Source organism: Squalius cephalus (genome assembly GCF_949319135.1).
Source record: "Squalius cephalus genome assembly, chromosome: 19".
Taxonomy (NCBI): domain Eukaryota; kingdom Metazoa; phylum Chordata; class Actinopteri; order Cypriniformes; family Leuciscidae; genus Squalius; species Squalius cephalus.
The window spans coordinates 725,641-752,707 of NC_137140.1; the positions used below are offsets into that span (position 1 = coordinate 725,641).

Genomic DNA, 27,067 nt, shown 5'->3' on the forward strand with positions numbered 1-27,067 from the left:
TAAACACAAACTTTTATTTTGGATGCGATTAATCGTTTGACAGCCCTAGTTTATATGAATAAGCCGTAAATCATAATAATGCGCCTTTAATTGCCTATATAAAATACGAATAGCCTAATCCGCGCACAAACGCACACATAAAGCCACAGCGCACCGGCAAGCGTAATGATCATGAATGTGTCGTGGAAACAAGCAGATTGAGATTGTCTAAACGTTTTAATAATTTATTGGTAATGTTTTCTGTGTTATTTAAATGATGCGCTCAAGTTCAAGACCGAATCAACAGAAAGCAACATTATTAAAATAAAACGTTTTGTTGTTATTGTGAGGGTTAGGGTTATAAACACACTCTCTACACAAACACTAATAAAAGCACACATTTATCCAGTTAACATTAGTGCGTGCGGACTTGTAAAGTTGCTACTACTGACATGTTTAAGTGATATTAGCTTATTTGAGGTCGGTAAATGAATGACGAATGTTTGGATTTCCTGCCGTTAACGATCTGTCCGTCACAGCCGGCGGGATTTCAACACTTTTCCGAGTTTTTTTATCTGCGACTAAACGACTAATAAAATTCCAGTCAACTAAGCCTCGTCTAATTTACTAACGGTTAGTCGTTGTTTGATTTAATTGTAAATATATAAATAAAAGTATATATTAAAATTAACGGTTAGACTAACGGTTAGTGCACTATAAGGGCTTAGGGTTAGATATACGTCACAATAGGGAAGAAAAGACCAGCGCAAATTCCCCTTCATGATGACTTTAAAAGATTGTAAAATGCATATTGTTAGGACGAACGCTCCACCTGTCGAACTGTGGGATTACTGATCCTGGTTTGAGTTACTCAGTCGTGGCATCTGTGGATTTTGAGTTATTTTTGTCTTGTTGAACTTTGAGTGGAACTGTGACTGTCTTTCTTTCTAGTGTCTAGGCTCAGTGTGAACATTAAATATACATAATAAACAAGAAGAACAAAAGTGGTTCAGCTGTATTTACGCTTGGCGTCAGCGCTGTTACCGGGCAGATTATATAAGTCTCATACTGAGTTCCCGTGAGCGAACGAGCGTGTAGTGGTTGCTATTGGGTGCACTGGGTTGAGTCAAAGCAAAGGATCATTTAAAATAACAGAAAAGGTCAGGTTAAAGAAAAGTCTACATTCTTAAACTTAGAAATGTAAACTGTTTCACTCATTACAACTATAAAACGTGTTTGGTTTTTGCCAAGAGTCGCTTGTAACACAGAACGGTCTGTTTGAAATGTTAAGGGTTTGGCTCCTCGCGATACGACAGCGACTCAGAAGTGGAGGTCTGAAAATATGCACAGATTCATCAAAGCCAGCGCTGCGTTTGTAAATGCGACGGCAAGCACGAGTTGTGTGTGTGTTGTGTGTGTGTTGTGTGTAGCTCAAACTCATCTCTGTTTGTTGAGATGGTTAACCTCTTAACTTTCAGCGTGGGTTTACATAGCTAATCTCTCATAAGTCACTCCGAAACGCTGTATGCATCACCTGTCATCCGCAGCTTTTAAGGGCCTTCTAGACTAAACCACATTGGTCATAAAAAGGTAAAGTCACAAAAAAGTTTGCTCTGATGTTTAGCACATTCTGCTATTAATAACCTCAATAATCCGACGGTGAACATCTCAAAGTTCAATTGAAATCCAGGGCTAGTCAGTTCTGTGCTTGTGCTTCAGAGTATACCGTAATATATAAGGTGCATTATGGGTAAATAATGTACAGGGATACAACACATGACCAGCCGTGTGTTGCGGACTATATAGTGTAGGATGTATAAAATATACTCCTGAGCAGTGGCGGAGCAAGTCAATCTCGGGCCCATACGCAAAAAAAAAATGTACGGGCCCCCCTAACCCCATTTATTTACCCCTAACGAGACATTTATAGACGTTCACTGTAGTGTATCAAGAAAATACCATACCAAACAATACCATAAAAAAACACTCTACCCAACAACTTTTCACAACCAGAACGGAACAAAAACAAGTATAAAACAACCAGCCAATGTCAATAATAAACTACTGATCTTGGCACGGCGGCCCAAAATGTAAAAACATAAAACTACTCGCTCATTTTAGTTGCATTCTCCGGGCCTCTCTTTCGGCACATTCATCCACGATGTCATTGGTGTTTAATTCACGGCTTTGTGCGTTCTCAATGGAAAGAATTGCCAGTCCCAATAGTCTGTTTTGCGACATGGTGCTCCGCAAATCATTTTTTATTAGCTTCAGTTTTGAAAATGAGCGCTCCGCTGAAGCAACAGTAACAGGGATGGTAAGAAAGAGAACTGAAACGGTGCACATGTCACTGAAGCTAGATGTGATAGAGTTCAAAAAACTGGCCAGATCTTGAACTGTTGTCATCCCAGAGATTTGTCTATTTTGGGTAGTTTTTGTGTCGTGACTAACTTCACTAAATTCTCCACCTTGTCTTTTCTCTTTAAGGTCCCACCTTTATGTTTGTACTTGACCTTCCTTAATGTTCAAGTAGCTAGCCGCTAGTAACCTCTCACACTGTGTTTTCTGACGCATTAAATGACGGCGAAATTAGACATTACGGAGAAATAAGAAATTACTACACATGACATGCATACAAAATTATATTTATTGTGGCCACAAATTAAAAATGAATTCCCTCGTTTTAATTAAAAGGTCCCCACGGGCGGGCCCCCTATCGGCCCGGGCCCATTTGCACGTGCATACCCTGCATGCCCAGACGCTGCGCCACTGCTCCTGAGCATATAAATGTGTGATATCATTTTTATATTCATGCATATTGCAGGTGCTTTTATCCTAACCGACCTACACTGCATTCAAGACGAACTCTTGATCAGTTCATTCACTCCCTGGGAATCAGAACCCAGACTCTGGTGTTGCAAGCACCATGCATACGGTTTGAGATACAGGAATGTTATTGATGTAATTATTGTTATTAATAGGAGTAGTAGGAGCAGCAGCAGCAGTGGTAATGTAGCTCTAGTTGTAGTAATAGCAGTCGTAATAATACTACTACCACTACTACTAGTACTAATAGTAGCAGTAGTTTTTGTTGTACTAGTAGTAGTTCTAGTAGTAGTAGTAGTAGTAGTACCAGTAGTACTACTTGTACTAATAGTAATAATAATAAGTTCTAGTTGTACTAATAGCAGTCATAGTGATACTACTACGAGTAGTAATAGTAGTATTAGCAGTAGTAGTTCAGGTAGTACTAGTATTAGCAGTACCAGTACTACTAGTAGTAATAGTAGTAGTAGTAGCAGTAGTTATAGTAGTACTAGTAATAATAGTAGAAGTAGCAGTAGTTATAGTAGTACTAGTAGTAATAGTAGAAGTAGCAGTAGTTATAGTAGTACTAGTAGTAATAGTAGAAGTAGCAGTAGTTATAGTAGTACTAGTAGTAGTAGTAGTAGCAGTAGTTATAGTAGTACTAGTAGTAATAGTAGAAGTAGCAGTAGTTATAGTATTACTAGTAGTAGTAGTAGTAGCAGTAGTTATAGTAGTACTAGTAGTAATAGTAGATGTAGCAGTAGTTATAGTAGTACTAGTACTAGTAGTAATAGTAGATGTAGCAGTAGTTATAGTAGTACTAGTAGTAGTAGTAGTAACAGTAGTTATAGTAGTACTAGTAGTAATAGTAGATGTAGCAGTAGTTATAGTAGTACTAGTAGTAATAGTAGATGTAGCAGTAGTTATAGTAGTACTAGTAGTAATAGTAGAAGTAGCAGTAGTTATAGTATTACTAGTAGTAGTAGAAGTAGCAGTAGTTATAGTATTACTAGTAGTAGTAGTAGTAGCAGTAGTTATAGTAGTACTAGTAGTAATAGTAGAAGTAGCAGTAGTTATAGTAGTACTAGTAGTAATAGTAGAAGTAGCAGTAGTTATAGTAGTACTAGTAGTAATAGTAGAAGTAGCAGTAGTTATAGTAGTACTAGTCGTAGTAGTAGTAGCAGTAGTTATAGTAGTACTAGTAGTAATAGTAGAAGTAGCAGTAGTTATAGTAGTACTAGTAGTAGTAGTAGAAGTAGCAGTAGTTATAGTAGTACTAGTAGTAGTAGTAGTAGCAGTAGTTATAGTAGTACTAGTAGTAATAGTAGAAGTAGCAGTAGTTATAGTAGTACTAGTAGTAGTAGTAGTAGTAGCAGTAGTTATAGTAGTACTAGTAGTAATAGTAGAAGTAGCAGTAGTTATAGTATTACTAGTAGTAGTAGTAGTAGCAGTAGTTATAGTAGTACTAGTAGTAATAGTAGAAGTAGCAGTAGTTATAGTATTACTAGTAGTAGTAGTAGTAGTAGCAGTAGTTATAGAAGTATTAGTAGTAATAGTAGATGTAGCAGTAGTTATAGTAGTACTAGTAGTAATAGTAGATGTAGCAGTAGTTATAGTAGTACTAGTAGTAGTAGTAGTAGCAGTAGTTATAGTAGTACTAGTAGTAGTAGTAGTAGCAGTAGTTATAGTAGTACTAGTAGTAATAGTAGTAGTAGCAGTAGTTATAGTAGTACTAGTAGTAATAGTAGAAGTAGCAGTAGTTATAGTAGTACTAGTAGTAATAGTAGAAGTAGCAGTAGTTATAGTAGTACTAGTAGTAGTAGTAGTAGCAGTAGTTATAGTAGTACTAGTAGTAATAGTAGAAGTAGCAGTAGTTATAGTATTACTAGTAGTAGTAGTAGTAGCAGTAGTTATAGTAGTACTAGTAGTAATAGTAGATGTAGCAGTAGTTATAGTAGTACTAGTACTAGTAGTACTAGTAGATGTAGCAGTAGTTATAGTAGTACTAGTAGTAATAGTAGAAGTAGCAGTAGTTATAGTAGTACTAGTAGTAATAGTAGAAGTAGCAGTAGTTATAGTATTACTAGTAGAAGAAGTAGTAGCAGTAGTTATAGTAGTACTAGTAGTAATAGTAGAAGTAGCAGTAGTTATAGTATTACTAGTAGAAGAAGTAGTAGCAGTAGTTATAGTAGTACTAGTAGTAATAGTAGAAGTAGCAGTAGTTATAGTATTACTAGTAGAAGAAGTAGTAGCAGTAGTTATAGTAGTACTAGTAGTAATAGTAGAAGTAGCAGTAGTTATAGTATTACTAGTAGAAGAAGTAGTAGCAGTAGTTATAGTAGTAATAGTACTAATAGTAGCAGTAGTTTTTGTTGTACTAGTAGTAGTTCTAGTAGTAGTAGTAGTAGTAGTACCAGTAGTACTACTTGTACTAATAGTAATAATAATAAGTTCTAGTTGTACTAATAGCAGTCATAGTGATACTACTACGAGTAGTAATAGTAGTATTAGCAGTAGTAGTTCAGGTAGTACTAGTATTAGCAGTACCAGTACTACTAGTAGTAATAGTAGTAGTAGTAGCAGTAGTTATAGTAGTACTAGTAATAATAGTAGAAGTAGCAGTAGTTATAGTAGTACTAGTAGTAATAGTAGAAGTAGCAGTAGTTATAGTAGTACTAGTAGTAATAGTAGAAGTAGCAGTAGTTATAGTAGTACTAGTAGTAGTAGTAGTAGCAGTAGTTATAGTAGTACTAGTAGTAATAGTAGAAGTAGCAGTAGTTATAGTATTACTAGTAGTAGTAGTAGTAGCAGTAGTTATAGTAGTACTAGTAGTAATAGTAGATGTAGCAGTAGTTATAGTAGTACTAGTACTAGTAGTAATAGTAGATGTAGCAGTAGTTATAGTAGTACTAGTAGTAGTAGTAGTAACAGTAGTTATAGTAGTACTAGTAGTAATAGTAGATGTAGCAGTAGTTATAGTAGTACTAGTAGTAATAGTAGATGTAGCAGTAGTTATAGTAGTACTAGTAGTAATAGTAGAAGTAGCAGTAGTTATAGTATTACTAGTAGTAGTAGAAGTAGCAGTAGTTATAGTATTACTAGTAGTAGTAGTAGTAGCAGTAGTTATAGTAGTACTAGTAGTAATAGTAGAAGTAGCAGTAGTTATAGTAGTACTAGTAGTAATAGTAGAAGTAGCAGTAGTTATAGTAGTACTAGTAGTAATAGTAGAAGTAGCAGTAGTTATAGTAGTACTAGTCGTAGTAGTAGTAGCAGTAGTTATAGTAGTACTAGTAGTAATAGTAGAAGTAGCAGTAGTTATAGTAGTACTAGTAGTAGTAGTAGAAGTAGCAGTAGTTATAGTAGTACTAGTAGTAGTAGTAGTAGCAGTAGTTATAGTAGTACTAGTAGTAATAGTAGAAGTAGCAGTAGTTATAGTAGTACTAGTAGTAGTAGTAGTAGCAGTAGTTATAGTAGTACTAGTAGTAATAGTAGAAGTAGCAGTAGTTATAGTATTACTAGTAGTAGTAGTAGTAGCAGTAGTTATAGTAGTACTAGTAGTAATAGTAGAAGTAGCAGTAGTTATAGTATTACTAGTAGTAGTAGTAGTAGTAGCAGTAGTTATAGAAGTACTAGTAGTAATAGTAGATGTAGCAGTAGTTATAGTAGTACTAGTAGTAATAGTAGATGTAGCAGTAGTTATAGTAGTACTAGTAGTAGTAGTAGTAGCAGTAGTTATAGTAGTACTAGTAGTAGTAGTAGTAGCAGTAGTTATAGTAGTACTAGTAGTAATAGTAGTAGTAGCAGTAGTTATAGTAGTACTAGTAGTAATAGTAGAAGTAGCAGTAGTTATAGTAGTACTAGTAGTAATAGTAGAAGTAGCAGTAGTTATAGTAGTACTAGTAGTAGTAGTAGTAGCAGTAGTTATAGTAGTACTAGTAGTAATAGTAGAAGTAGCAGTAGTTATAGTATTACTAGTAGTAGTAGTAGTAGCAGTAGTTATAGTAGTACTAGTAGTAATAGTAGATGTAGCAGTAGTTATAGTAGTACTAGTACTAGTAGTACTAGTAGATGTAGCAGTAGTTATAGTAGTACTAGTAGTAATAGTAGAAGTAGCAGTAGTTATAGTAGTACTAGTAGTAATAGTAGAAGTAGCAGTAGTTATAGTATTACTAGTAGAAGAAGTAGTAGCAGTAGTTATAGTAGTACTAGTAGTAATAGTAGAAGTAGCAGTAGTTATAGTATTACTAGTAGAAGAAGTAGTAGCAGTAGTTATAGTAGTACTAGTAGTAATAGTAGAAGTAGCAGTAGTTATAGTATTACTAGTAGAAGAAGTAGTAGCAGTAGTTATAGTAGTAATAGTACTAATAGTAGCAGTAGTTTTTGTTGTACTAGTAGTAGTTCTAGTAGTAGTAGTAGTAGTAGTACCAGTAGTACTACTTGTACTAATAGTAATAATAATAAGTTCTAGTTGTACTAATAGCAGTCATAGTGATACTACTACGAGTAGTAATAGTAGTATTAGCAGTAGTAGTTCAGGTAGTACTAGTATTAGCAGTACCAGTACTACTAGTAGTAATAGTAGTAGTAGTAGCAGTAGTTATAGTAGTACTAGTAATAATAGTAGAAGTAGCAGTAGTTATAGTAGTACTAGTAGTAATAGTAGAAGTAGCAGTAGTTATAGTAGTACTAGTAGTAATAGTAGAAGTAGCAGTAGTTATAGTAGTACTAGTAGTAGTAGTAGTAGCAGTAGTTATAGTAGTACTAGTAGTAATAGTAGAAGTAGCAGTAGTTATAGTATTACTAGTAGTAGTAGTAGTAGCAGTAGTTATAGTAGTACTAGTAGTAATAGTAGATGTAGCAGTAGTTATAGTAGTACTAGTACTAGTAGTAATAGTAGATGTAGCAGTAGTTATAGTAGTACTAGTAGTAGTAGTAGTAACAGTAGTTATAGTAGTACTAGTAGTAATAGTAGATGTAATAGTAGAAGTAGCAGTAGTTATAGTATTACTAGTAGTAGTAGAAGTAGCAGTAGTTATAGTATTACTAGTAGTAGTAGTAGTAGCAGTAGTTATAGTAGTACTAGTAGTAATAGTAGAAGTAGCAGTAGTTATAGTAGTACTAGTAGTAATAGTAGAAGTAGCAGTAGTTATAGTAGTACTAGTAGTAGTAGTAGAAGTAGCAGTAGTTATAGTAGTACTAGTAGTAGTAGTAGTAGCAGTAGTTATAGTAGTACTAGTAGTAATAGTAGAAGTAGCAGTAGTTATAGTAGTACTAGTAGTAGTAGTAGTAGCAGTAGTTATAGTAGTACTAGTAGTAATAGTAGAAGTAGCAGTAGTTATAGTATTACTAGTAGTAGTAGTAGTAGCAGTAGTTATAGTAGTACTAGTAGTAATAGTAGAAGTAGCAGTAGTTATAGTATTACTAGTAGTAGTAGTAGTAGTAGCAGTAGTTATAGAAGTACTAGTAGTAATAGTAGATGTAGCAGTAGTTATAGTAGTACTAGTAGTAATAGTAGATGTAGCAGTAGTTATAGTAGTACTAGTAGTAGTAGTAGTAGCAGTAGTTATAGTAGTACTAGTAGTAGTAGTAGTAGCAGTAGTTATAGTAGTACTAGTAGTAATAGTAGTAGTAGCAGTAGTTATAGTAGTACTAGTAGTAATAGTAGAAGTAGCAGTAGTTATAGTAGTACTAGTAGTAATAGTAGAAGTAGCAGTAGTTATAGTAGTACTAGTAGTAGTAGTAGTAGCAGTAGTTATAGTAGTACTAGTAGTAATAGTAGAAGTAGCAGTAGTTATAGTATTACTAGTAGTAGTAGTAGTAGCAGTAGTTATAGTAGTACTAGTAGTAATAGTAGATGTAGCAGTAGTTATAGTAGTACTAGTACTAGTAGTACTAGTAGATGTAGCAGTAGTTATAGTAGTACTAGTAGTAATAGTAGAAGTAGCAGTAGTTATAGTAGTACTAGTAGTAATAGTAGAAGTAGCAGTAGTTATAGTATTACTAGTAGAAGAAGTAGTAGCAGTAGTTATAGTAGTACTAGTAGTAATAGTAGAAGTAGCAGTAGTTATAGTATTACTAGTAGAAGAAGTAGTAGCAGTAGTTATAGTAGTAATAGTAGTAATAGTAGAAGTAGCAGTAGTTATAGTATTACTAGTAGAAGAAGTAGTAGCAGTAGTTATAGTAGTACTAGTAGTAATAGTAGAAGTAGCAGTAGTTATAGTAGTACTAGTAGTAATAGTAGAAGTAGCAGTAGTTATAGTATTACTAGTAGAAGAAGTAGTAGCAGTAGTTATAGTAGTACTAGTAGTAATAGTAGAAGTAGCAGTAGTTATAGTATTACTAGTAGAAGAAGTAGTAGCAGTAGTTATAGTAGTACTAGTAGTAATAGTAGAAGTAGCAGTAGTTATAGTATTACTAGTAGAAGAAGTAGTAGCAGTAGTTATAGTAGTACTAGTAGTAATAGTAGAAGTAGCAGTAGTTATAGTAGTACTAGTAGTAGTAGTAGTAGCAGTAGTTATAGTAGTACTAGTAGTAATAGTAGAAGTAGCAGTAGTTATAGTATTACTAGTAGTAGTAGTAGTAGCAGTAGTTATAGTAGTACTAGTAGTAATAGTAGATGTAGCAGTAGTTATAGTAGTACTAGTACTAGTAGTAATAGTAGATGTAGCAGTAGTTATAGTAGTACTAGTAGTAATAGTAGAAGTAGCAGTAGTTATAGTAGTACTAGTAGTAATAGTAGAAGTAGCAGTAGTTATAGTATTACTAGTAGAAGAAGTAGTAGCAGTAGTTATAGTAGTAATAGTAGTAATAGTAGATGTAGCAGTAGTTATAGTAGTACTAATAGCAGCCGTAGTGATAGTAGTTGTTGTAGTAACAGTAGTAGCAGCAGCAGTAGTTCTAGTATGAGTAATACTATAATATGAGTAATTACTATTACTACTACTACTACTAGTAGTAGTAGTAGGAGTAGTAGCAGTAGTAGCAATAGTTCTAGTAGTAGTAGTAGCAATAGTGGGGCGGCAGTGGCTCAGTGGTTCATGTAGGTTGTCTACAAACCGGAAGGTTGGTGGTTCAAAATGTCGAGGTGTCCATAGTAGTAGTGTACTAGTAGTAGTAGTAGTAGTAGTAATAGAAGTAGTAGCAGCAATAGTTCTGGTAGTAGCAGTAGTTCTAGTAGTAGTAGTAGTAGTAGTAGTACTAGCAGTAATAATAGTAATACTAGCAGGAGTTCTAGTTGTACTATTAGTAGTAATTGAACTAGTAGAAGCTGTGGTTCTAGTGGTACTAATAGTAGTCATATTGATACTACAGGGTGGGCCATTTATATGGATACACCGTAATAACATGGGTTGGTGATATTAAAGTCCTGTTTGTGGCACATTAGTATATGTGAGGGGGCAAACTCCTCAAGATGGGTGGTGACCATGGTGGCCATTTAGAAGTCCACAAACAGGACTTTAATATCACCAACCATTCCCATGTTATTACGGTGTATCCATATAAATGGCCCACCCTGTACTTATACAACTAGTTGTAGTAGCAGTAATAGTAGCAGTAGTTCTAGTACTAGTATTAGTAGCATTAGTACTAGTTGTGGTGTTAAGAGTAGTTATAGCTGTACTAATAGCAGTTGTAGTGATACTACTAATAGTAGTAGTAGTATATACACAATGGGGTCCAACACTGAAAAAAAAAAAAAAAATCCCTTTAAATCTGGAAGTAAATAGAAAGTTATAGTAGATAGTTCATATTCTGTATTATTTCAAGGTCACTAATCAAATAAAAGTGTGTGTGATTGATCATATGAAGACCAGATGTTGTTCCCGAAGCTCAAACGCTAGATCATGGCGCTTGCGACACCAAGATCACGGGTTCGATTCCCAAGGAATGCATGAACCGTTCAAATGTGTGTCTTGAATGCAATGTAAGTTGCGTTGGATGAAAGCGTGTGCCAAACACATAAAGTAGATGTTCAGCTGATGATCTCAGGTCCTTCTGGAGAACATGGAAAAGCTCAGTGTAGATGTAGATGTTCTTCATGATCTGTTTATTAGGTATGATGGAGACGTGGACATCTTTTACAGCATGGCTCGCTCTGTCACCGCTGTAGTTCTCTTAGCAAACACTTGTGTGATTTTTCCGTTGAGAAGCCTGAGGTCACAGCCGAGCTGAAGCCAGACGGGCTTTCCTATAAACAAGAGCACAGAGAGTATTTACACAGGCCATGGTACCTGACGCCATAACACTCCTGACGTTCTGTTTAGCAGCACATGTTGCCATAAGTCACTTTGCAGAATTAAGTAAATATTTTCAATATACCCATGCCATTGTTTATTATAGAATGGCAAAAGCTCTAAATCCTGCCAAATCTTCTGTTAGAAAGTAATTCAACAACTTGTATGACACCTTTTTGCTTTCGCTGTGTGTGTTTACTTTAGGATAAACTCTGTAAACATGGCTCTTTGCTAACAGATCAACAGATTTCAGATTCACACTATACCTCTGATCAGTCCGTCATTAAACACGCCGTTCCTCAGAAGCGCAGGTTTACATTCCTGTTAAATATATAACCTGTCATCAGACTCACTGTGGCACTTTTTATTGTTTCCTCGCTCATTTGTCGTATGGATTTTGCTGGTGCATATTTAGCCACAAACATCATTACTATTTTTATTCTAATTCCCTCCTTTTTTGTCTTTTTTTGTGGAAGGCTGCAGACTGAGAAATAACTCAAAAAGACGTGTGTTGTATTGGAATACTCAATACCTCAAGAAATATTTGTAAATTGCATCAGCAATGGTGTCAAAGAAATAAATTCTTCATAAATCCTTGCTAATATGTGTAGAATTACGTTTTCAGATGAACAATGAAGTGTTATTATATTTATATGAATGCTTATTACGTCCGCTAGGGGTGAGACGCAATAAATGAAAGAAGGTACGACAGGCTTCCAGCAGGCCGTCACATCAAGAGAACCGAATGGCGAATACCAAAGAAGGCGAATACAATAAATTATAATATAATGTGAATTACAAAAGTAAATAACAATAAACAGTTAGGATTCGTTAGAAGGACCCATGGCCCAAACGAAAAATGATTTAACAAAAAAGTAGGATCCATTAACTGAAGTGAGTGGTATTCCCGTCAGAGAGACCCAAGGCCCAAAACAACAAACAAAACCCAATCTAACGAAATTAAACAGCAACGTAATTAACCTAACACACAGAAAAGAAAATCAACTACAATAAAGCTTACCTAACTACGCTCATCAAAAATAAGTTGTTTTTCCAGGGTGGGATTGAGTGTGTGTGTGTGTGTGTGTGTGTGTTTTGTGTATTTCATGTTGATTTGATTTTATTGACTGTAATTGCTCAAATTAAGAATGTATTCAAAAAAAGTATTTGATATATTTTTATTTTACAGTATATCCTCATAATGGTTAAACAAGTATAATAAAGTAAATAATAATAAAGCAGTGCAGTTGAGTAGATTAGACACTGACAGCCGTTATTGGGTCTTTATATAATAAATAGAGTAAAATCATCAGTGTGTTAATTCTCTCTCAGACTCATCTCTGGAAGTCCTGGAGTTTCCCCAACACAAATAAAGCCAGCAATGAAAGCCTCCCATAAATCTGGCAGATGCTCAACTCGACTGGTGGTCAGTTTTAGATGAAGGGGAGAAGAGAAGGAAAGGGGGACGTGATTAAAAAAGACAGGAGAAAAGAAAACACACCACAAAACTGCCGACAAATGAGTTCATTCATGAGAGGAGCTGCGTTTTACTCGTTTCCAAATAGGAGTTATGTCAGAAAACTATATTTCAATATTTATAGGGACAATGTTATAGCCTCATCAAAATATCTGAACCAATAGGTGCGTTTCCATTACAGATTTGCGCAAAACGACATTTAGCGATTTTTTCTAAATGTCGACAAAAAAACTATTGCGAAATGACGGCGTTTCCATTAACCGATGTTATGCGACTAAAACTTCATTTTTTCCTCTGGCGATCAGTAAATCATTCCAAAAACCATGGCAACGGACGCTGGTGGGTTTATGTACTATATCCCAGCCACTGCACTGGCCATTATTATTAATGGAAGGAGATGTGTGTGTGTTTTCAAGCATTAATGGAAAGGCCCTTATTATACTTATGCACATATGAGGAGTTTCTGGGTGTTTCTCCCTCAGATCTGCTTCCAGGTCTTGATTGTGGCATTTATTTGAGGTTTAGAATCCATTATTCCTCTAATTATTTTGTCTTATATGAATTTAATAAAGAGCTCTGTCTCGTCTTCTGTCCAAACACACCGCGTCATCTACGTCAGGTGACCTGTAAATGCGCAAAAACTGTTTCCATTGCAGTTTTGTAAATATTTCTTTTTCGAATTGCCTGAAAAACCCCCTCATGCGAGCGGAAAAACTTTTTTGTGATATATGGGAGTTTTTGCGAAATTGACGCGTTTCCATTAAGCGTATTTTCAATTCGCAATTTCAATTTGTGCAATTTGAAGGGTAATGGAAACGCGGCTAATTTCACCTTTGTTATTAAAGTTATTCAAGATTCAACTAGGCAAGATTTAAAACAATGAGTTGAAATGACTGAACAAGTTTTTGACAGTATATGGACAGAAGAATTGGGACAGCTGACCATTAAACCAACAGGGACTTTAATAACATCACATTCATGAACAGAAACTCAGTCCACGAGGCTCGCACAGTTTCTGTGCTGGAAGTTCAGATCTCTTCAGCGGAGCGCTGGGGACTTTTACACACTCGTACGCCTCAGCACTTACATGATCTTCACAGACTCTACATGATCTTCTGCTTGAGCTTCTGCTCTTCCCGACACTTTTGTCCATATATATATGTAAGAGATGCACCGATGTATCAGCCAATAATCGGTATCGGCCGTGTAAGCTCTTATGTTCGCTATCAGCCATCAGACGATTGTTTAAAAACAGCCGATGATCAGGGCCGATTATATCCTGTCAATCAAAAGGGTGCGGAAAAACGTGTCCGACTGCTATTCATACTGTATGTGAAGAAAATCTCTTGTGTTGAATTAAGGGCAAGTTAACGTGACAATAAGGCTTTAACAGTTTAACAATAGTGACGTTAATGCAGGCTTTATTTGACCCTATGAATCAAGCCAGGGTTGCCAGATCTACGGTTTTTCTCTACATCAGACATTATTTGTAGCGCCTCTTGTCCAATTATCGCAAAGAGCTTTGTGCTCTGTTACTTCTGATAAGACAAATTCTGATCAAATTCTGAAAAAATCTGGAAAAAAAACCCCAGATCAAATTCTGTACATTTGACCACGAAAATTCAAACAATAAATGGCGTTTTGACACTCTTAAACGTGACGTGACGGATCGCTGTTGCGCCTCAGTCTTTTCTTACACTTTAATACAAATTATATCTAGAAAAACATGCATGAACATCAGAAGGTATGTTGAAAGATACGGTACAATTTACCAAAATCCGTCTCATGCAGTGATGTAGTGGTGACTGGAGAAGTGGGTATACTCTTAATTTAAGCCCCCAATATTTTTTTAAGCGTCCCAGCAAAGGATGTACGCTCTGTGTTATAAACAGTGACATGTAAGACTAGTCTTGCATATTAGTTCACCCCAAAATGGGCCAGTAGTATTTACACATTATCACTTAACTTTTGCTGCTTGACTTCACAGAAAAAGGATCATTATGAAATTAAAATTAGCCACAGAAGAGGTGCAGTTTTTGCAATTAATACTGGCTTTTAATTATTTATTAATAATTTTTATTAATTTCGAGTGACTATTCCGTAGTCCATCCACACATGAAAATTGGACAACTATTCAAGGGATCACTGCATCACTGTCTTTACTGGGTGCAGGGTCGTACGCAGGGTTTTATAAATACAGAGGTCCCAAAAATGATCTTGCTAGGGGGGTTCGGGGGCATGCTCCCTCGAGAAAATATAGATTTTCCTGATCTTGACATTTTAAGGTGTTTTGAAGGCCAAAAAAATGGACAACAGTAGCTTTAAAAGCATGTCAGTGGGCAGTAGCATGAAGTATTTTATCAGATATTTTTAAACATGTGAATCAGTTTAAATGTCGCAATGAATGATCCACACTACAAAATGGAAATGCAGAATGTTTATGCTTATTGTTGACAATACACAATCACATATTCGAAACGGGAATGGCCTTAAATAAGAAATGATTCAAGGATTATTTTGCATAGATGTTACATTTCAAACAAACACCAATGCAATCCTTCTGTGTCCAGAGGCATACGAGCAATTAGAATGAGCATCAAAGATCAGATTCAGCTACTTTTCTTTCCTAAATTAATCAATGTTTTTGGACTAATCTGTTCATTTAATCAATGGTTCAATTGCTCACTCATAAAGACAGTCACTTGTCGCCACCTTCTGGCTTAATGATGCAAGTTGCGCAAACACAGACAAGCGGAGTGATACAAACAGTGAAAAGTCCCAGTGCTGATACTGGGGAAATATTCTAACACATTCGAGGTAATGTTATACAAATACATGTATACATTATATTTATTATAATAATGGCAATATATTTAATAGGGTGCTTGTGTTGTTAAATTGAGCTTATAGTTTCCACTGTCTTTGATCAAACTGATTATTTCTGTCGGTCATTTAAAACTTCGATCGAAAAACAGCTGTTTAGTTTAGCTACTTGTATGATCGTGAAGCGTCACGTTTGGATTCGGTTTTTGTGAACATAAATCTCGCTTGCTTTGATTGGTCTCAAACATTTTGACATTGACGAGCGATCAACATTGACGAGCGATCCCTGAGTAGGGAACGGAGACGTTACGTCGGATGACGACGAATGGGGTTTCGCTTAGAAAGCCTGTCATCTTCGAGTATATAAAACGAGCCAATGGCAATGAAATGCCATGGGTCTGCGGAATTTGCATAGCGTATCTCCGCCCCACCCTGGGGGTATATAAGGAAGTACGCCGGCAACATGCAGATATGTCTTCGCTGAGGAGCCGAGACTGAACTCAGGCGTTTCCAGCGGTACAGCGGAAGTGGCAGGGAGACGTAACGTCTCCGTTCCCTACTCAGGGATCGAGGGTTACATACGTAACCGAGAGGTTCCCTTTCGTAGTCACTCCGAGTTACGTCGGATGACGACGAATGGGGTTCCCAGTCTAATCACGCCACCTCTCGACTGTCTTCCAGTGCCCTGCGTAAGTCTGAGCTCCCTGTCGTGAGACTAGCACGGACGAAGGAGTCCTACTTAACACAGGAATACCAAGGTACACTAGGAAGCATATCTCAGAGGAAATATGCAATTATGCCCAGCCCGAAGGGGGGGGACTTGGAAAACACATATGACCCCGGGGGGCTGCATATGGAGTATCACTGGGGTGTCCAGCCGCAGGTGGAATATTTCAACCCCAGGGGTGGCAAGGTGGCTTGCCAAGGGAAAGACACATGCTCAGAGAGGCTTACAGTTGAAATACACATGTGGGGGTCGCCCAGAGGGGGAACCATGCACATGGAGGCACCTAGCCAAGCGCGAAAGCTGCCAGTGGCATAACTCTGGTGTTGACGTCGTCAGTGCTGGAGGAGACTCAGGGCTAATTAGGCTCACCTGAGGAGAATATCGCACGTATCCCGTCCGTGGAGAGGAATGGCGAGCAAGCGAAGACACCTGAGCAGAATCTAGTACCGGCTAGTTGAAGCGAGTACATGAGAAGAAACTGGCTCCACTCAGAGATTGTAGAATCTCGCGAATGCGTTAGGTGTCGCCCAGCCTGCAGCTCTGCAGATGTCTGTTAGCGAGGCGCCATGCGCTAGAGCCCGAGAGGATGCCACACTCCGAGTGGAGTGGGCCGTCTCACCAAGGGGGCACGGTCGACCTTGCTGCTGGTAAGCCAAAGCAATGGCGTCCACTATCCAGTGAGACAACCTTTGCTTGGAGAGAGCCTTTCCCTTCAGCTTCCCACCATGACAGACAAAGAGCTGATCTGAGGTCCTGAAACACTGCGTCCTGTCTACGTAAGCACGGAGTGCACGTACTGGACAGAGCAGTGCCAAGGCTGGGTCTGCCTCCTCCAAGGGCAGCGCTTGCAGGTTCACCACCTGATCTCGAAAGGGAGTGGTGGGAACCTTGGGCACATATCCAGGCCGGGGTCTCAGGATCACGTGAGAGTTAGCCGGTCCGAATTCCAGGCACGCTTCGTCAACCGAAAATGCCTGCAGGTCCCCTACCCTCTTGATGGAGGCCAATGCAACCAGGAGCGCTGTCTTCATTGACAGGAACTTAAGCTCGACTGATTGCAGAGGCTCAAAGGGAGCACTCTGCAGGGCAGTTAAAACCACTGAGAGGTCCCAAGAGGGTACGAGGGGAGGACGAGGGGGATTCAGTCTCCTCGCTCCCCTCAGGAACCTGATGATCAGGTCGTGCTTTCCCAGAGACTTACCATCAACTGCGTCGTGATGTGCGGCAATGGCGGCAACATACACTTTCAGGGTGGAGGGAGACAGCCTTCGCTCCAACCCTTCTTGCAGGAAGGAAAGCACGACACTGATCGGGCATTTCGTGGGTTCTAGATGTTTAGAAGAACACCAGTTGACGAAGAGGTTCCACTTCAACGCATAGGCATGTCTCGTGGACGACGCTCTAGCGGAAGTGATGGTAGCCACCACCGCTGGTGGTAGGGTACTCAAACCTGCCTCGTCCCATCCAGGAGCCACACGTGGAGGTTCCAAAGATCGGGACGAGGGTGCCATAAGGTGCCCCATCCCTGAGAAAGCAGGTCTTTCCTCAGAGGAATAGGCCAGGGAGGTGCTGTCGTGAGGAGTACTAGTTCTGGGAACCAGGTGCGGTTGTGCCAATACGGGGCAACCAAAATTACCTGCTCCTCGTCCTTCCTGATCTTGCGCAAAGTCTGCGCAAGAAGGCTCACTGGGGGAAACGCATACTTGCGGAGGCCCCGCAGCCAGCTTTGCGCCAGTGCATCCGTGCCGAGCGTGCCCTCGGTCAGGGAATAAAACAGGTTGCAGTGGGACGAGTCGTGGGAGGCAAACAGGTCTACCTGTGCGTCCCCGAACTGATCCCAAATCAGCTGGACCGTCTGGGGATGGAGTCTCCATTCTCCAGCGAGAGGCCGAAGCCGAGACAGCTCGTCGGCCGCCTGGTTCAGGTCTCCCGGGATATAAATGGCTCGAAGCGACCTCAGATGCTTCTGACTCCATATGAGGAGGTGGCGGGTGAGTTGTGACATACGGCGGGAGCGCAGACCACCTTGACGGTTGATGTTCGCTACAGTCGCAGTATTGTCTGATCGGACTAGTACGTGTTGACCCCTGAGCAACGCATGGAAGCGGTGCAGGGCAAGACGTACAGCCAACAACTCGAGGCAAGTGACATGCCAAAGGCGCTGGGGTCCTGTCCAGGAGCCCGCGGCCGCATGTCCATTGCACATGGCGCCCCAACCTGTGGTGGAGGCATCTGTTGATACAACAACATGCCTGGAAACTCGTTCCAAGGGCACTCCGGCCTGAAGAAAACTGAGGGTGAAGGTCTGACGGCAGGTCGGAGTCACTGGAACTCGGAGCGTGCTGTGATGCCATGCCCACCTCGGGACTCGATCGCGAAGCCAAAGCTGAAGCGGTCTCATATGAAGCAATCCGAGCGGCGTTACTGCGGCTGTGGATGCCATATGCCCCAGAAGCCTCTGAAATAGTTTCAGTGGAACCGCACTCTTGCCCTCGAACTGACGAAGGCAAGTCAGCAGTGACTGCGCGCGCTCGCTCGAGTTGATTTCCATACCGAGAAAAGAGATCCTCTGCACGGGCCAATATGGGCCCTATTTTAACGATCTGAAACGCAAGTATCAAACGCGAAACGCAAGTTGGCGGGTCTCGCAAATCTAAAATGTGTTGGTCTGAAGTCGCTTCATTACTCATAGGTGTGGTTTGGGCGCAACGTGAAATAAACCAATCAGAGCGTCATCTCACATTCCCTTTAAGAGCAGGCATTGGGGAGCAGGCATTGGGGATGGAGAAACACACCCAGATTAGCTTGTATGATAATTTGGGTAAATGTGTAAGCTAGATTTATGCCTATTTTTCACATCTTCATGGACACAACAATGATTTCCCTCGTGTGTTAATATTTTTCGGCGGAATTGTTTTCTGAAACTGCAAAATAGCACCTGGGAACGTTTGCGCCGGAACACGCCTCCTCTTTTCGCTGAACCGCCCCCGGGAGCGCAAGTTCATTCCCTAATTTACCGGCGTGTGTCTGTGGAGGGAAGAGTCCGCTGTGGGTCGGGAGCAGAATAGGAATGACACATGCGTCGCTGTACAAAGTCAATTGCGCTGGGTGCGAGATAGGGCCCTATAACTTAATGTTGAGTTTACCTCAGGAGAGTTAACCAGTGTTCACAGTTCGTTAGATAGCTATACAAACACTAGACATGAGCTTATTTACTGTTAATTATGTTTGAATACATTTGCCATGAAGAAGTGTTTATGAAAACTACCTTATGTGCAACTGAGTTGTATACAAACATTTCAGCTTTTTTTTGTTTAAAGTAAATATTATATCTGGAAATAAATATCAGTTGAATACAATAGCTCTGTTGTTAATTTTAACCTCTAATATTATAGTGCACCAAATGAGAGGTTTCCTGAATAGTTTGCAGCATTATTTGGGAGAGATTTTTTTTCCTTAAGAATCGACTGATATCATTCTGAATTATCGGCTATCGGTGGAGAAATTTAGTATTGGTGCATCTCTGATATATATATTTATATATATATATGCAGTCAAACCAAAAATTATTCAGACAGCATATATATTTTTTTATATATTTTCTTTTACTAGTGGGTGCAGGACACTATAGTTCTGGTTTGACTGTATATGGATATGGACAAGTGCAATTTATGCATCAAAATAACAAGTTACTTCTCAAACTGCACACAATGCAAATGTAAAATAATTCATAATTCATAAAATAATGAGGAGAAATATGCCAACTATTGGTGTCCTATGATTCGCTTTGAATAAAAAGATTCCAAGTAACCAAAACAGAAGTTCAGTTTACTCCAGTCCTCGGACCAGTGCAGAGATGATCATGAGTTCTGTCACGATGGCCTTTAACTACGCTTATAACATTCATCAGCGCTCATCATCAGTGTGTGTGTGTGTCATGTTTTATTCCCGGTCTTCATCTCTAAACGCTATCTGGAGACATATTGCATCGGGACTGAAGGCTTTCCCATCAGTTAAGAGTCTTTCTTCAGTATGTGTGGGACAAACGCAAACGTCAACTCGTGTAATTCTATGGAAGTGAATTCTGATTTGCATTGAGCTTGTGTGTGTGTTTCCCAGTGTACAGTTACACAAGGTCAAAACACCCACATCTGAAACATTCTTAACTTGTGAAACATATTGTCAAGTTAGCATGACTATAACCAGTTTCATTTATAAAGCATAAACCTACGCTGTATGAATTTGACCATTATACTCCATTATACTCCATTATTTCAGAGGTTGTATCAGTGCTGTGGCTCTTTGGCTTGTCAAATGTGCAATAAATTGTCCGTCGTGGTTTTGATAACAAGAGTATTTTTACAAGCCGTGACATTTTTAGGGAATTAATGTCCTTCAGACATCTTAGTGGTTTTGAAAACACAGCTTATTAAAGAAAACAGAGATGTATGTTTGGAGTGCCCTATGCGGTTTGTTTCTGTAGTTGGTGTGTAAAGAAGTCTTGGCTCGTGGAAAGGAAACCGAAGGCCTCGTTTTTCATAAGGACACATTGTGGAGGCGCTCAGAGCTACCGAACACTCCACGCGCGTGTGTGTGTGTGTGTGTGTGTGTGTATAAGATCTGCTCATTATGAGAATTTAAACGAGCTTATGCTTCGTAAACTAAAAGTTAGGCTTCAGTCACTGCTGAATATCTTCTTGCTAAAACAGATTTCAAGGAAAGTCAATAGCAAACGGTCCTGTCTGGTTCAGAAACACATTCTCTGGCCTCAATTCAAGGCTAAAGTTGCTTCTTACACTCTTAAAATAAAGGTTCCAAAAGGGTGTGCTGCTGTAGAAGAACCATTTCTGGTTCCCTTCAGAACACTCTAAAAAACACTGGGTTAAAAATAACCCAATTTGGGTTGTTATTAACCCTAGGGCTGGGTTTTAACAATTTTACCCAGCAAATTGGGTTGTCTATTTAACCCATAATATTTGGTTGATTAATTTTTACTATAGTACTAGCTTTTATTATTATTATTTTACTTCATACATATATGAAGTAATATATAAACAATATATGTTTACAATATATATATTATATACAATACATATATAAACAATATATGTTTACAGATTAACTTAAATCCTCAACTATTTTTCAGTGTACATTTCTGAGAACATATTAAACTTTCTAAGCGTTTATATTCTGGATCTTTTTTTTAATAAAATCATAAGATTTTATGCAAGACATCAGGCATTTCCATCACGCAAAAAGACTGACGCGACACTTGTTGAGACGACTCACATCGCGCCGCTGTATGTTGCTTTGCATAAAATTAAACGATATACAGAATAATAATGAATTTATAGATAAAAATTAAATGTACACAATCCTGTATTTTACTGAAGACACGCACCAATTTGATGGAGCTGCACTGCTCTCAAAGCCTGCGATAAATAACTCAACCCTGGGTTGTTCCATCTGACCCAGGATCTGGGTAACACAAAAACTACCCAAATACTGAAAAAATAACCCAAAAATTGACCCAAAAGGCTCAACCCAGGATTTGGGTAGAAAAAAATAACCCAAGATTTAACTTCTGAGTGAAACTTTCAGTGTGCAGCTCTTAGAAGAACCATTCTCAATGTGAAGAACATTTTAATAATCTAAAGAACCCTTTAACACTATAAAGAACACAAATGCAGATCGTTCAAGCACACAATGAGAGTGAATGGTGACCAAAGCAACAACAACAACAACAACAACAACATGATAAAAGCCTCAAAACAAAATCATGATAAAAGCAACATAAAGTAGTCAATACGACTGGTGCACTATTAATTTGGTCACCATTCACTTGAGCAGCTTGAACATTCTTCTAAATCTCTCATTTTGTGTTCCACACAATAGCTTTGAAAGATGATCATTTATGGGTCCGTTATGGTGACGTGAATGTGAAGCGACCCTCGCATGCTGAGTATAACTTGTGTTTGGTGTGTGTTTGTGCAGGACAGACGGGAGCAGGGCGATGAATGCAGTGAAGACGCGTGACTCCAGCGTGAGGAAGCCTGATCTTCATCACTCCTCACACACACAGCACAGGAACGGTGAGTTCATCAGCCCTTCCTTTAGGGCATATCAATCCGTCGTGCAACTGGCAATGTCAAAAACAACATGTTATCTTGGAAAACGTGGACGTGCTCGGACAGCAGGACAGCTCCTGATAGTCAACTCACGGTCACAAGTATCTAGTCTTGTAATTTTACAGTTGTAAGTTACAGTGATTATGTGTGTAATCTTTGGTGGCACTTCAGTGTGAAATTAACCTGTTGAATTCACACAGATCTGAACTCAAACGTGTTTCATCAATGCTTTGGAAAACAGACACTCAGCTGATTATTGCAGAAGTTTACTTTAACGCAAATTAACTTAACTAACCATTTTATTTTATTTTATTTTATTTTATACAAAATAGATATTTTACGAAAAGACTTTGACCTCTAAAATTAAAAAAAGGAGAAAAAAAGACATTTTAAAGCTCCAGTTTCATAGTAATGCAGTGTTCAAATTCAGCAGCATGAATTTAAGTGTTTGTTTCTGAATGATGCCAAATTTATGATGATTACTCAAATATGTGATGGGAAAAAGACATAAAGTGTCAGACGCAGTGATGTGAGTCGTTCTAACATACAGCAATGCTCTTATATTTTAATAACCATAAACTAACGTTCCCAGAATGTTGCATGGAGGGTTTTGTGTGTGTGTGTGTGTGTGTGTGTGTGTGTGTGTGTGTGTGTGTGTGTGTGTGTGTGTGTGTGTGTGTGTGTGTGTGTGTGTGTGTGTGTGTGTGTGCGTTTGCTTTATATTACATTGTGGGAACCAAATGTCCCCACAAGGATAGTAAAACCTGAGATCACCTCCATTGTGGAGCAACTCCATCCATGAGCAAAATGGATTAATAAACATACGAAATTATATTTTTTTGAAAATGTAAAAATGCAGAAAGTTTTCTGTGATGGGTAGGTTTAGGGGTAGGGTTAGTGTGTGTGTGTGTGTGTGTGTGTGTGTGTGTGTGTGTGTGTGTGTGTGTGTGTGTGATGGGTAGGTTTAGGGGTAGGGTTAGTGTGTGTGTGTGTGTGTGTGTGTGTGTGATGTGTAGGTTTAGGGGTAGGGTTAGTGTGTGTGTGTGTGTGTGTGTGTGTGTGTGTGTGTGTGTGTGTGATGGGTAGGTTTAGGGGTAGGGTTAGTGTGTGTGTGTGTGTGTGTGTGTGTGTGATGGGTAGGTTTAGGGGTAGGGTTAGTGTGTGTGTGTGTGTGTGTGTGTGATGTGTAGGTTTAGGGGTAGGGTTAGTGTGTGTGTGTGTGTGTGTGTGATGTGTAGGTTTAGGGGTAGGGTTAGTGTGTGTGTGTGTGTGTGTGTGTGTGTGTGTGATGTGTAGGTTTAGGGGTAGGGTTAGTGTGTGTGTGTGTGTGTGTGTGTGTGTGATGTGTAGGTTTAGGGGTAGGGTTAGTGTGTGTGTGTGTGTGTGTGTGTGTGATGGGTAGGTTTAGGGGTAGGGTTAGTGTAAGGAGACAGAATATACAGTTTGTACAGTATAAAAACCATTAAGTCTATGGAGAGGTGAGTGTGTGTGTGTGTGTGTGTGTGTGTGTGTGTGTGTGTGTGTGTGTGTGTGTGTGTGTGTGTGTGTGTGTGTGTGTGTGTGTGTGTGTGTGTGTGTGTGTGTGTGTGTGTGTGTGTGTGTTGAAATCAGAGACTCGTGTTGAACTGCAGTGTTTCTGACCTCTTGTGATCGGATCAGCTGAGATGGATATTAATAAATGTCTTTTATCTCTCAATGATTATAGAGCTAACGCCTCAAATGCAGCAATACTACAAAACATGAAAACTTCCTCAGTCGTTTTCCAGCACAAACATCCAAACATTCGTAAATCAAGATACATTTACTGGAGAAGGGAAATTACAGAAGTCTTGTTCACTGAGAAGTATATTAACATTGAGCAAATGCTTCAAACGACAAAACAAAAATATCTGCCAATGGGGTCCATTTCCGACTCGATTAGCACACATTTCTTCTGGTTTTAAACTCACTTCATTTTGACACATTTTTCATTAAACAGAACGCAATATCTTCAGTCACGTTGCTTCTGCAGTAACTGTATGACGTATGCCGTGAAACCACATAATAACTGCATTACTTCTTCTGTAATATCTCTGGAAGTTGATCCAGAGAACAAAAGCACACGGGGTCAGTGATAACCTCATCGCAGTTTATGAAACTTCATGACGAATGATTCGATCGCTTTCCTTCATTATCTCCAAACGGGAATATTCCTCTTTAAGAACGCGTTGGGTTTTGCCAGTATACATACCAGGTAAATAGGTAAGTATGTAACGCTCGGCTCTGCCAAGAAACTCCCCCGGCCAGATAAAACAAGATCGTTTGAACGTTTTATTAGAAGCAGCTGATGACTAATCCATGCTGAAATATCAGTGCTTTTCCACTTCATAGTCTAATCAAACCAGCTTAAATGCCACTTGAATCACAAGGTTTGGAGATGAAAGTATGTGAGGAATGCCGTGATAGAAACTGTATTTTTAGATTGATGGATCCCTGGACTCTCGACTCGTTGTGAGAGAAAGACGCGGGTGCCCAGTTTTCCATGATGTCATGTGTGTGTGAGAACGTCAGTTGTCCTGCTCTTCACATGGTAATGTAGGAAAACACTGTTAATGTGAAGCTCAACTTCCACACGGAGAGGAGACAGGCGTTACATCACAGTCTCTCAAACACATGCAGTGTTTCCTCACATTACCCTGAGCTCTTCAGTTCACTGTTCTCCTGTGGTCTTGAGCTGACACACACACACACACACACACACACACACACGCTGCGATTAGATGATAGAATGATTATCTGAAGTGAATCTCAGTTGTTGTGTGCAGGTTCACGAGTTGAAAGGATCCACATGATGGCATCGGTCACACGAGTCTCTCTGTGTTCATCCAAAATATTTTGTTGATATTAAATGGGACAAATCATGAAAATCGGACTTTTCCCGTGTGTCAGTGCTATAATCGGTGCTTCTGAAACCCAGAAAACATGAAAAGTGAAACCCAGTAACTGTGTTCTGGTGAGTCTTTCTCTGCAAGCATGTTATAAAATAAGCCGATCAGATTTCACTCTCCTTCTGACGTATGAAGAGGATCTTATTATAATATTACCGGCCCTTAATCTGCACGTTTACACACACCAGCTGACATTTGGTTCCACGAGCGCCAACAGAGACCAGTTCTAACGCACTGATGAAGATCCAGCAGAGCCTGAAGCTGTTCTGTGGTTGAGCACAGACGAGCACTGAACACTATTGACCAGAACATGTCACCGCTGTCTTATAAAGACCTCAGGAACTGTGGACACTTGTGGAGGAGTGAAACATGATGATGAGATGATCAGTGTAACTCCACAACAACTACAGAAATGTCTCCACTAACATTCAGAAGCTCTTCCTGAGTCTCTCCGTAAGGCTGCACTCGCTACTGGTTATACTGGGATTCTGGATGAGGGAGATTGGCCTGTTCTGTTATTGCCGGAGTTTCTGAAGCTTGTGTAAAGACTCCGCCCTCTTCTGAACGGAGGCGGAGCTAAAGCTCATTTGCATTTAAAGGGACACACACAAAAACGGCGCGTTTTTGCTCACACCCAAAAAGGGGCAAATTTGACAAGCTATAATAAATGATCTGGTATTTTGAGCTGAAATTTCACAGACACATTCTGGGGACACCAGAGATTTATATTACATCTTGTGAAAAGGGCATAATATGTCACCATTAAACTGCATGACTTTCTTCTCTCCGTGGAACACAAAAAGATGTTTAGATGTTCATGCAGTGCATATAAGCTCAAACAATGACATAAAGCATCATGTGATTAATACCTTAGTCTTCTGAAGCCGTTTGGCGGATTTGTGTGAGGAATAAAACAGAATGTAAGGAGTTATCCATCGAAAAGCATGACAGAGGTAAAATAATGATCAATGATGCAAACCGAGTTGCATTGTTCAGCTGATTCACTTCAAGCCACCAACATTCTTTTCAACAAGCTTTTCCTCGCGTCCGTGGAGCTGACAATAGCGTCGCTCGCACCAGGAGCGGATCGGCTTTCCCTCTTTGTTTTATAGGCATTTCATGCGAACCCAGATCTCGCTGATGCTATCGCACACTAAAGCGCAGGGAGAGAGGCTTTTTGGCCCTTGGGTTCAAACCAACACCTGCCATAAAATACTTACTTTTACAATCTGGAATGGGTGGAAAGCTGCGCTGGGAATCTTTCATGTGAATTCCATGTTGATTTTGCAGCGGCGACGGCTCGGAGATTATGCTCATCTGTTTGCTATTGCCTGCTTGATCTACAGAGTTTTTCTCTGAATGCAAAACAATATTTTTGCAGACAGCATCGCGTTCCAGTCGATCCTAAACATCCCGTTGTGTCCGTGTTCCTTTATTCCTTTAGATCCGCTCGATTCCCAGTGTCAGATCTGTTTGCTTCGAACAGTCTCGCATCATTTATCAGCAAACAAAACATGAAAAATAAACTCAATGGGGCCAAGGACAGAAATATTCAAAGCTGGTCAATAACCACCGAGATATTGTTAGGAAAACTAAAACCTTGACTTCCTAATTATGTGTACTTGTTTTATGTAATTATTTTATTTTGGTCTGCTTAATTTCATGGCATCTGTTTGTATACAGTTAATTGAATCTGTGATATTTGTTTCTGACACAGCTGAAACCTATAATAAAATGTTAGAAAGAAAACATGAAAAAGGGAAATAGGATCTGCCAAGAACTGCAGAGTTCTGATACGATCAGCGTAAAATAAAAACAAAACATCTCATTAGGCAACAGGTGGAATGTGCATGAAATCCCTCGTGTGTAAATGCATCGCTTGATGGATGAAGCATTTCTCCTAATATTATCACACCCTCATGTTCACAAACACGACACGAAAACCAGAAGAATGAATTCAGACC

At 39.1% G+C, this 27,067-nt stretch overlaps 1 protein-coding gene across 1 annotated transcript in view; it reads left to right on the forward strand.

Annotated features, from left to right (window-relative positions):
* myocd (myocardin) overlaps positions 1 to 27,067 on the forward strand; it is a 172,213-nt gene that overhangs the window by 42,573 nt on the left and 102,573 nt on the right. The window contains exon 3 of the mRNA XM_079851983.1: positions 22,043 to 22,140. Coding sequence (XP_079708109.1) covers positions 22,062 to 22,140 — 79 coding nt within the window. The 5' untranslated portion in view covers positions 22,043 to 22,061. The remainder of the gene's footprint in view (positions 1 to 22,042; positions 22,141 to 27,067) is intronic.